The sequence below is a fragment of the Antrostomus carolinensis genome, unplaced genomic scaffold, assembly GCF_000700745.2.
Source record: "Antrostomus carolinensis isolate BGI_N321 unplaced genomic scaffold, ASM70074v2 scaffold38354, whole genome shotgun sequence".
NCBI classification, from domain to species: domain Eukaryota; kingdom Metazoa; phylum Chordata; class Aves; order Caprimulgiformes; family Caprimulgidae; genus Antrostomus; species Antrostomus carolinensis.
In genome coordinates, this window is record NW_010313531.1 from 37,692 (window position 1) to 49,954 (window position 12,263).

General features: G+C 35.7%; 1 protein-coding gene across 1 annotated transcript in view; it reads left to right on the forward strand.

Moving 5' to 3' along the window:
- The window catches only part of LOC104524483 (transcription factor 12-like), a gene marked incomplete at its 3' end in the record, with an annotated part of 94,956 nt that overhangs the window by 37,619 nt on the left and 45,074 nt on the right, over positions 1 to 12,263 (forward strand). Inside the window, exons 3-4 of the mRNA XM_010167383.2 lie at positions 5,761 to 5,834; positions 9,179 to 9,247. Coding sequence (XP_010165685.1) covers positions 5,761 to 5,834; positions 9,179 to 9,247 — 143 coding nt within the window. The remainder of the gene's footprint in view (positions 1 to 5,760; positions 5,835 to 9,178; positions 9,248 to 12,263) is intronic.

Consider the following 12,263-nt stretch of genomic DNA (forward strand, 5'->3'; position numbering starts at 1 on the left):
TGCTAATTTTTATAGTTTTCATCATTAGCTTATGCTTGAACTGTCTGAATAAGCATACACAAATAACAAATGTATTGCATGCAGGTATTGTAAATATGCTCTCCTCTTTGAACTGTATGTGATGTACTTTTACTGGCAAGATGGGTGTAGTAATGTGCAGTTTTCTAGTTTAGTACAGTTTGGGTGGGAAATACCAGTTCCAATTTTATTTTGAGGAGATTGTATTGTATTTAAAGTGTCCAGGTCATGCCAGGTCACTTGGTGTGTTCAGTGATGTGATTTAGAGTCTAGGAAGCAGAGAATACGAGGAAAGAGAAGCAGGTAACTTCTGACATTTCTGTAAGAGCACTGCTGTTACAGGGATTAATAACCTGATGTTGTTGTTCTTAGGGAATACATGGGCCTTATTACAAGAAATGAATAGGATTGTTTGTGAAATTAAGTTAAAAGTAGTAATTGCCTTTTTTTTAATAGCAAATTGTATTTAGGTAATGAGTGGATACAAATCTAAAACCTACTTGATAGTTACGCAGGAACTGCATTACCGGTACTGACTTCTGATGTTAATAGACACTGTTAAAGCACATTAAAGCTTTTCATCAGTTTTTCTGAACCAGTACGATTTTTTTTCAATTTTCTTCTGACTTTATACAATGTCAGTATTTTGTTGCATTAGAAAAAGTTGAAGTGTACACACCAGTGTTGTATTCTGACCTGAGAAAACACTGTTCTTGCAAAATAATTTTCTATATGAAACTATAAACTGCTTTTCATAAAGAGTTTAATTTGCTGATATGTTTTTAGTTTGCAACTAATTTTTAACACCTGTCAGTGCTAATCTTGATCTAAGTTTTGGTTATTGCCCAGGCAAGTTGTGTACCCTAAATCTCACATTTAGACCACACGATGGATTAAGTGTTCAATCTACAACTGCGTGATTCAATACAGGGAGGAGAGTGAGCAGCATCATGCAATTTAATAAAATTATCTTGGGAGGTTTCCTGAAGGAACTGTAGAGTGCAGAGTTTGTACCAGACAACTCTAACTGAAGCTAGTGTTTCTGTGACCATATTCATAGTAATTCCATTAATCTAGGGAGGAACTTTCCTTTTGGATCTGGAGGGGTTAGGGGGAACGTCTATCCATGTGCTGTAAGGCAATAGATACATTTTCCAAGAAACAGTATGGATTGAGGTTTGAAGATTTTCTCTCTCCATACCCCCTCCAGCCAGTGCTTGAAATACTTCCCCTTACCTTTCCTTTGAGGGGGTGGGGTGGAGAGAAAGCTCTCTATTTATATAGTTTGAAATGAAAATGACTTGTCTTTTACCTAATTATAATGTTATAATCTGAATTTATCCCAATAGCACTTAAATGGTTAGACTGTTGATAGATTGCCTGGGTTTCATTTCTCTTCTCAAATTGATTAATGCCCTTAGCTTTGTATATTTTTAACCCACCACACGACATCTATTGTCATATTGTCAAAGCTGCTTTTGGTTTTAAGAAGTCCCCGCCATGTAATAAATGTATGGAACTATATCTTATCTTGTTTATCTGACTTGCAAATTTCAGGTACTTTGTTAGAGTATAAATTATTTTATTATGTTATTAAAAATATTGTCTACTATAAAATAAGAAATATTTTCTCTTTGGAATCAACAAGAGGCTGAGAGCTATTTTTAACCTATTGAAATTTAAAATTTTTAATTGAGATAGTATTTCTCCATCAAATAATATTTCTCTTAGCATCCCTTTTTAGAAAGTCTAGACCTAAGGAATGATTTTAGGTAATAATTTGTATGATACTTCACAATAGACCTTTGCAATATAGGGTCTAATAGTAGATTGATTTGTTTCTGTGTCTAAGATGCAAAATACAATCAGCACTGTTATGATTTGTGCTTTAGGTTTTTTTGCGATTGATTTCAGTTGTTGAATGTTATCTAAAGGATCATTGTTCTGAAACAAAATTGGATAAAGAAGCTATAAAAGATAGAAGCTCATACCTTGAGTACCTAGTATAACAATCTGCAATGTGATTTTTTTTTTTTTTGTCAATTCATTTATTTGATCAACATCATAGCAGATGGTAACCCTATAAAGTATATTACCTTGTTTACACAAACATTAGAGCCTGTCTCTCTTGAAATAAGTTTTAAATATGGTCTTCTTTGTCTTATACCAGCACTTTCATTTCAGTTTGATTGTAAGATCCAATTTTTTTATTAGATGAATATTTGGACGTGTTTCTTCAGAATGAATACATATGTTGAAGTAATAAGGCAACAGGTTTCTTCAGCTTTTCTTCTAGAAGAGCTTGAAATACTCACAGCACCATCTTAAAAGTGACATTAAGCAAAGCCTTTTTAGGATTCAATGCAGAAAGCCAGAAAGCATCCTCGTGACTCCTTGGCCCGATCTTCCCAAGGTGAGTGAGGAACACTCAGCTTCTCCTGCAGCCTGGCCGGGTTCCCGGGTTTGGACTGTGCTCTGTCCGCGTGGCTGGCCCAGGGCAGGGGTGATGTCCTGCTGGTCCTCCCTGGGACAGCGGTGGTGAGTGCAGTGGAGGTGCTCTGTGAGCCAGACAGACTGCCAGCTAAATCCGCTCAAACAAAGATGAAACTTAGTGAATTACTCCCTGTTTAAAGTACACTGTGTCTGCTGTAGAAGTACCTGATTTTGATTGAGAACTATGAAATCAACTCAGGAGTCATTTCAATTACTTTCCATCCTTAATGCTTACTAAAAAAAGGAAGTGAGGGTAGAACCTTGTTGTACTTCTGTCTGCCTGATGCAGTTGTTGGATTTCCCCCTTTTTTTGCATCGTCTAAACAGATTCAGATAGTGCAGTCTTTCCCTGTGCAGCATGTTTTTCAGTACACTGCTAAGTGTCACAACTTTCCTGTGCCTTTCAACATCTGTGATGAATTAGTGGATACTGGAATTGGACACTGCATTTCCTTGTGGGAGGGGTTATATGAAGGGGATGATTCCCTGAGTTCTTCCATCCTGCTTTGTGTTTCTCAGGAAAATGCTTCAACCCTTTTGATGACACTTTTGCTTTGAGACTTCACTGAATTTATTGCCATAGATGACTCCTGTGTTCTTTCTTACTGTGTATTCCCTACCTCAGGCTCTCTTCCCATCTGGAAGGTGTATCTGATGCTCCTGGCTCATTCACAGCTTTGGCTGGATTAAAGCACGTGTTGTTTGTTTGTGCCCAGCCTGCTAGAGTTTGTCTGGGTCTTTGCATCTTGCAGTGCTTGGTTGTTTTTCATCTGTCATCAGTGGAGAAAACATTCAGTGTGCAAACCAGAACAACATTCCTGGAGCACCGTCTTAGACACATATCTAATTTCCTGGTTGAGTGTTGTTGGCTAGCCGGTTCTCCGCTCGTTTGGTGTGTGCCGTGTTGATGGGGTCTGAGGGCAACAGAGGTGTCATTCCAAGTCAAATCCAGGTGTCAAGCAGCAGTAAGTCAGAATGCCAGTGTTCTGTATGCACCGTATGAACTTCTTCCATGTAGCCTTCAAAGAGCTCCTGAAGTGTGAATACATGTGCTTCATGTGAAAATTCTGATTAAAGGACAGGTCTAGATGCAAGCCTGTTTTGGGCTTCTATGAAAAGAAAAAATGCTGCATGAAAAGGAGGAAAAAGACACCTGACAGGAAAAAAAGGAAGCGTATTGTTACTCCTGAGTATTCTAGCTAATTATACTGAGCTTTTTTAGAAGAAAGAATTCTGGGAACTATTTAGAAATTGGTTTTCCTCCTCATCTTAAACTGTTAGATTTTGTTTTAGAGCGATTTCTTGAAACAATTTATTTGCATAATTCCAATGGTAGAATTAGAATACAAGAATTTTCAGCTATACATGTGCTGATTTAGCAGAACTTTAACGTAAGTCCTTATGTCCCACTGACTGAAATTTTTAAATGAGTAACATGTTTTACTGATTAGGGGTCATGCATGTAAACACTCTATGCATAACTATTATCTACTGACATATTTCTCCCCCACCCCCCTCTCTTGTGTCCTACTATATATCTCTCTTGCGACTAAAGCAATAGAAGACTTGTTATGATAATCACTGGATTACTAGCACTGTTGTTTCTGGCAGAAAGGAGTCAGTTGTGCCAAAAGATTACTTTTGCCTTTGTCAGTGCCAGCCACGACTTTTTACTCGGCTCCTGAATCAGTTACAATGAAACAATAACAATGCTGTCAGCTGCAAAATGCAGCAAACTTCCCCAAACTGCTGGCTCAATATAGTGGTCGTTTTGCATTTTCAAAGAGCATTCTCCAGCCTTGAGGGTCTTTCCTGCAGCCCACAAAAGGTGTCTGTAGTTTTTATCTGTCTGATCGTACTGTACTTTCAGTTTAACATGCCTTCTGCAGGCTGTCTTTGTCAAAACAGTATTCGGTAGGTTCATAAAACGTATTTCATAAGGAAATAATGATTAGGATACTGTTACTCTGTAGGCAGTTATTGACAGTATTTCCTTGCATTTATTTTGTAGTGTGGCCTCTGAGATATATGCATAAAACTTTTATAGTTGCAGTATAAAGTCAGGGTTTAGGAATGATTGTATGGAGTAACTTGCACTCAACTCTTATTTATAAATTGTGACAGTTCTTATTTATAAATTATGACATTATAAAGCTTCATAAATAGTTTATCTTATACATCACATAAAGAATTTATGGTCTATATTAAAACTCTTTATGAGAGAAATTCGGCTGACAGGGAACTAATGAGTTGTGTTTTGCAGGCCAAAGTGTGTGGAAGTCTGCAATTTAGGATGGAAGTGTTCCACCTGTTTAAAAAAAAAATAATCTTGTGATACAGATAATTGGGAGCCTAATTACTAGAATAGTAACCTTATCCTAGATGAATGATTTGCTATAGGAATTCAGGTACTTTTGGAATTACTTGTTATGGAATGTGCTTGATTTGACCAATTAACTTTGAATAGAAGGTAATTGGAAAAAGTGTTGGCAACAATATTTCTAACTGTTGGCTCGATAATACATGGGATATATATTCTGATACTGAGTTTAAAGGTCTCCCTATTTTCTCCTTCCCCTTTCTCTTTTAAGCTGTAACCTGGATTTGCATAAAGGGAACTGATTCTAAAAGAACCGTTAAAAAAGTTAAAAAAGATCCTTCTCTTAGTAGGGCAGACACCATGAGTCTCTGTGGGGTGGGTTTTTTTTAAGCCATTGAAATATAACCAGTCTGTCTTGCCTTTCCCCCCCTTATGCTAAAATATCTTGCATGTCACGTAAATACCAAGTAGGGGAAATAATTTTGCACATTTTACAATACTTAAGCAAGAAGTGAGAGCAAAGAGTAGATAACAAGAATATGTTTCACAGTATGTGCTGCAATATGCAGCGCTTAAGATGCAGGATAAATTAGGCTAACATCATTGTGCTTGTTTTGTTACTCATGCTAATTTCTTATGGATTGAGTAGGGCAGACACTGCAGACTGGCAAATCTTCTTGACTTTTTAGGCTCCTGTTTTCAGCAGCTGCAGGTGTCCAAATGAGTAGGTTGCTTTGTAGCCAGCTTCATTAACAAGGCAACTGTTCATCTTAAGTTTTGTTTTCAGAAATGCTGCTTTAAGTATACAGAAGTGGATGAATTTGCTTTAAGTGTATAGAAGAAGATGAATTTGCTTTCAGGTTGCATCAGAGAACATTATGCTTTCGCTATCTTTTCTTACAGGTCTGTATTTTTCTTTTCATTGCTAGGTATGGATGAGCGAACAGGTGCCACATCCTGGGGAACAAGCGGTCAGCCAAGTCCTTCATATGAATCTTCAAGGGTAAGGTTCCCACATAATAATTCATAATGAAAGTTTATGGAAATGTACAGTGAATATCAGCAGATGATTTGGCACTGTTTTTGAAGGGTAGGCTCCTTTAAATACACAGATTAGCATCTTTTAGAGAGTTTAATGACTTTGATATGCTGCAATAGCAATTCAGATTTTTAAGGCTAAAAACTATATAGGTTAAGAACTTATGAAAATAAACTGTACTTAACTGTATACTTGAATGATGAGCTTGCATTTTATTTACCTTATGGTCAGAAAGGGAAAATAGAAATCATGTTACTTATTCAGGAGCAGATTTATTGGCAAAATGTAGGGAATGCTTGCCTCTCCGTTAACATTAGCCAGCTGTAGTATGTGCTGTGTCATGATGTTGGAGAGAGGCTTGTCTTTCTAAATACCTTCCTCCTGTTCTTGTTGCAGCTTCATCCATCCTGCTTATTTAGCTAAAGGTTTTTGATAATATCTGATATCCTAAAACAACACTGCCTTTTTAAAACCCAAGTCAGTGGTCAAAAGCAAGCTTTCCCTGTGGTAAATCATATTCCCTTTCATCTACTCTATTTTCTTTTTATTAATTATCTACTCCCAAAAAAGCCAGTGAGCTAAGTACCTAATGAATTAATTACTAGAAATGCACAGCATAACTGATGGACCTAGACTAAATAATCTGTTCTGATTTCCGTACCCTTGAGCCAGAGAGCTGTGTTAGCTCTTGCATCTTTGCAGCTTTCTCTTGCTGTGGAATGAAGTGGGTAGGTTGCAAGGTCTTGTGTGGCTCACTGGGTGTTGTTAAAGCCTCTGTCTGACTTTGAAAGAGAGCATTAGAAAGATTTATCTTGATTTATCATGAAGCCCTAATTTTTCCATTGATCTTTGGTAAATAAATTATAATAAAAAGATAGAAGTTTATGGATTGTGAAAGTATTTCTATGCAACATAGACATTAGGCATTCTTTTAAAACATCCTGCATAATTCAAGGCATGAAGCCCAGCCTTTAGATGCCTTTCCTACATTTGAAGTGGAATCTTATTACACAGCTTTAATTAAATCATATTCTTATTTTAAGTGTTTAGTGTTTTGACATACATTCATGATGTTGCGGATCAATTCAAATCAATCATAAGCTAAGCTGATGTAACTGGAACTTGAGCTTGTGATTCTTTTGCTCTTTTGTTCTTTTTTTACTGTAACTGAAGTTCACGAGTAGGAAATTTACATACTGGTCAAGAATTAAACCCTCCACAAATTACACCATTATACCATAAAGTTGGTAATAAAGGCAGACGTTAGTGCTCTAACAGAGTATACTAGAAGTTACAATCACAGGAAAATGTCGGTGCTATTTGGGTATAACATTAAGAAAAGCAAATGTAAATGTAGTATTGTCTTAAGCCCTAAGGAAGGCTTCAAGAAAGAGATGTTAAATTCTTATGCATGTCAGGTGTCCCTCTCCCCCCAGCAATTGTAACTTGGACTTAAAATAATTTATATTAAAAAAAAAAAAAAAGAGAGAGACAGCATACAGAAAAAAAAAATCCTCACAGCAAACAGTTCTTGCTGAATCATAATTTATGTTAGGAAAGTTTCAGCTGAAGCCAATTGAACTCTAGCCAAATTGAATATATTATTAAGAGTTGATGGAATCTATCCCCAGAATGTTACTGAAGTATTTCTTCCTCTACTGGCTAAGTGCAAAGGATTTTTATCTTACATGCTAGTATCATCATTTGAGATGATACTGAGAGTTCATTCTGAAGCACCGATTATTTCCAGCTTGTGATGGTTTTCTTTGTTGTTAAAAGAAGGTATGTTCATTTTTGTTTAAACTGGAGCATACTGTTTTAATAGGTTTTTCTTAATTCAAGCTAAATACATTAGGAAGTATGTTTAATTTTAGAGAATTGACAGTTAATACTGTCTGATTTTTTTCAGAAAGTTGGAGACTTTGAAAATACTGATGTGTAGATTTATTTCCCTAGTTGTATTTGTGTCTGAATATAATGATTTTACAGAATGGCTTTGTGTGCATCAGTATAAAATTTAGAACAGAAGACTGAATACTTGCATACAAACTTTTTTGATTTATAAACTAAAAATGAAACAATAAGGTCCACCTCTTCCCTCTGTCTCCCAAAACAATGTTTTGTATGTTTTGCCTTCTTTAAAAAAAAAAAAAAAAAAAAAAAGAAGAAAGAAAAAGAAAAAGGAAGCATTTGTTCCTGTGTTATTCACAGGTAAAGTTTTCTTCACTTTGACAAGGTTGTGGGGTTTTTTTTGTTTTTTGTCTAAAGGCAGCAGAAATCATGGCGGGGGGGATCCCCAGTAGTCCTAAATTCTACTGAAAGATTATTATAAGTTCAATATTTTTACAAATATCTTATATGCTAACTTTCTTTTTGAAAAACTTGTTAAAAGATGTAAATTTAAGAACAAGTGTCCTGCATGGACTGAGGAATAAGGAAGACTTATCCTGCAGGGCTGGGATAAAAATTATGCAGAACTGATGAGAAGTGGGCTATCCAAAGGAATTCAGAGGGTTTGGCTGATGAATACAGATCTTTGCCCAGGCCTTCAATACACCTAAAAATTTGATAATGGCAGGGGAAATACCCCCAAATTTCTATAGAGGCCCTGGGTGAAGCAATAAAGAATGGTTGTCCCAGATGTCATTTAAATGTCAACAGTATTCTTTTAAAGAAAACTGAATTCCTTTTACAGGAAAACTCTATTCCTGTGTCTTCCCTAAAAAAGTTATGAACATTAGAAATATATACTGTCTGTATATAGAATTTGGTAGTGGTTAAGAGGCACAAATTAGTTAATTCCATGTCCTTGTTCGTCTGCAAAAAGGTAGAACAAAGGAAGTTCTCTTTGATATTGAAATAACTGGAAAAGCATCGGACTTCATTTACCAGTCTAAATCAAGTTTGCAGGCATAAATTTTGGGTAAGATGTATGGTGTTTATTTTCTGGTTTTCTTTTAACTAATGAAACACATTACAGTACTGGTTCAGAATTTTGAATGAAGGTAAGTTCTGACTACTACTTCATATGCTACCAGATCAGATGACTGTGAGGAAGAGCGAAAATGAGCATAAGGGTCTGTATTTTAAGAATATAGGTCAGAGTTTCTCAAGATGTAGGGCAAATTATACACTTACCTTTTTACATTCCTAGGTTATTCCTTGTGGTGATTAACATATAGAGTTCAAGTAAGGTATAACTGTCTTACATGTTCAACTTCAGCTTCAAAATCCAGTGCTTTTTCCCATAATTTCAATATAGAATGTAATTCTTGTCCTAATTGTTCTTACTACTTGCCTGTTTACAGGAAAATGGCAGTCTTCATGGAAAAAGTTCCGATCTCTCCACAGACATAGAAAAGTTGAAACCTCAAGAGGTACCACTTATTCTTTTTATTTTGTGTGTGTTTTTTTTTTTTTTTATTTTTTAGATCTGAGTGCAGCCTACTGGAGTTTTCATTTAAAGGTGACAATACAGTGACCAAATTATTTAAGAATTTAAATTGTTGGCGTAGTATTGCCTGGAATTTCCAAGGGCGCATAAAGATATGCAATTTTCAATTAAATAGAACTGGAATTTGGTGATAAATACATACCTGTTGAATTAAATTAATTAAATAAGATGGGCTAAAGGAGATCTTCCTTTCCAGTCCTTTCCCAACTCCTGCTGATGGTCTGCTCAGGTTAGTATAGATGGTCTCATTGTCTCCAGCAATGATGCTTAAGGAAAGAGGGTAAGTAAAGGGCAAATATTTTGACACCTTTCCTGTCATAGTCTCCCGGCAAAGCCCAGCACTTGGGGGCTTAGGAGATTTCCTGGACAGAGCCAACCATTTGGACATTGTTCTTACAGCTATTGTAGACTTGTTCTCTGCGAGTTATGAGTTTTTCTGACTTTGATTACAGTTTTGGCAACAATTACAAGCATTTTGTGGCAAAAATATTGATGTTTGTCTTAAGTGTGCTGACCAGTGATTTATCTGATTTCCACCATATTCCTGTGTTCTGAGTAGTGAATACTGGTTGTTTCTGACGTACTTTATAATTCTCCCCACCCTGAAACATCGTTTTTACATGCCACTTGCATATCTCTCCTGTACTCAACTAAATTGAAGAATTGTAATCTATTGGTTTCTGTAGAGTAAATTCTCTTAATCTCTGGTTAATTTCTGGTGCCAATCACTTTCTGATTCTTGTCTATAACTTAGAGTTAGGGTGATTAAGGCTGCATGCACTAGTCAAGATGAGAGTGTACCATCATTTTCTGCATGACACAGGGATATCTTCGTTCTCTGTTTTCTTACCAAGTCTTACATTTTTTGACTGTCACTGAGCTCTGAAGTGATATTGCTTCAAAAACTGCATAGCAAAATAATATTTTTTTCTTTCATTGTACAGTACTTACCACATTGTTGTGACATTGAGTTATTTTTTAACATGTTTCTTTTGTATTTATTTACACCAAATTTTATCTGCTGTCTTATTGCCATTTCATGGAGAACTTACATGAAACTTTGTAACTCTGCACTAACGTTTAGTTAGGATTATTTTAAAATTATTTTTGTTATCAGCAAACTTTATTATGTCTTTGTTCACCCACTTTTTGATTTATTCGTGGAACTGTTGAAGAACGTTGGTCTGAGTAGAGTTTTTTGGGGAAGTGGCGGAAACACATTGGTAACTTCTTTTCACTGTGAAAACTGGACGTATATTCCTGTGCTTGGGGCGGGGTGTTTGTTTAGGTATTTTAATCTTTTGATCAATAGTTAATTCACAAAAGATCCTTCTCTCATATCTCATAGCAGTTTAATTTATTTTAAGGGTCTCTGGTAATACCTTATTAAAAGCTAAAATATTTTTATTTCAATGGTGTTTTGAACTAACATTGAAGGCTGAGAGTCACTGCAGGCTTGAGAAAACCTTATGGGCCTTAATAATGTGAAATAGTGTTCGAACACTGAGAATGCAGTGGGTATTTGTATTAGAATTTGATGTAATGATCTAAAATTTGTGAAAAGGTACAAATTGAGATACTGGTGACTTCTGTGTGCAACATCTCTTGCATAGGCCAAATGTTTTGTTAGAAAAATGAATAATTTGAAAATATCTGTTGGGGGGGTGGGAAGAAAAAAAGAAAGCCTTATTTTTTAGAGGAGTAATTCAGGAATGGTAATTAGCAAGTTAGTGGAATTCTACAAAGTGCTGATAGTCTCCCTTATCCTTGAATGATTATACTGAAGGTCCATGTACAATACTGTGTCAATTTCATCTGCGTGGTGTGGTGCTTGTTTTTCTTCCAAATCTTCAATCTTGCTTTTACTTCTGTATGTGCAGCAGGGGTGTTTTTTCAGTGAATGTATTCTGGTCCCTCCCTTATCTGAGTGATATAGAGCTAGAGATGTGTTCATAATACCTTGCATTAGAAGGGTAGCTGGCTCTTAGTGTATGTTGCAGAGGACTGTAAAGCTGCTTTTTGAAAGCCTTGCTCTGCTGAGCTCCTTGAAGCAAATTCTGAGGTACTTGAACCAAGTAGCATGTCTGCTGCACAATAATATATTGCCCTATAGCACTTGAAAGTTTTTATCTTCCTTTGTGAGATGCTTCTGAATTTTTTAGCTTTCCCTCTTTAATTGGGAGTTGTAATTTATACTCATAACATAGTGACAAATTGGTATAATAATTTAGATAAACATTGTCTTTTAATCAAACATTTTTCTACCATAGTTTTTATTGTGGTGTGCTTAATGATTGCTTTTATTTAAAGAATAGTAATGCTCTGTGAGATTTTTTTTTCATTGTTTTGATTTTGTCACATGTCTTTGCAATAAAAGGAGCAAGTTAGTTTTTCATCTTAGATTGCTGTCTCCAAATCAAACAAATCCTCAAATATTTTTCGTAAGACATTTCTTTGCTGGATAGCCTTTTTATATATACACACATAATAATTTTAACTATTAAAAATGTAGCATAAATTAGCTGAGGTATTTTCCTTCCAAAATCTGCACTGTGGGTGTTTTAAGTATCTTCCAGCATGTATATTGCACTGAAAGCTGTGAGTGTACATTTTGACCTGATTTAACATAGAACCTAGCTTCAGTACTGAATATGCAGTTTATCCTCTTTTTCATTTATGTAACTCTGCCGTATATCTACTTAAAGCCAGAGTTGAACTGGTCGGTACCACTGCTAGATTTGGATGGTTTTGTAGCATCAGTCAACAGATTGTCAACCGGTTATGTCCTCTGTTGAATGTAAAATACTCAGACATTAATTGGAACCCAAAAAGCTATATGCCCAAACTATTCTTTCCCCCCTCTACCACCAGTAGTACTTTTAATTTGCAAAGAAGTCAAAAATAGTAATGAGACAGCAGGTTTTGAAATAGTATTTTAT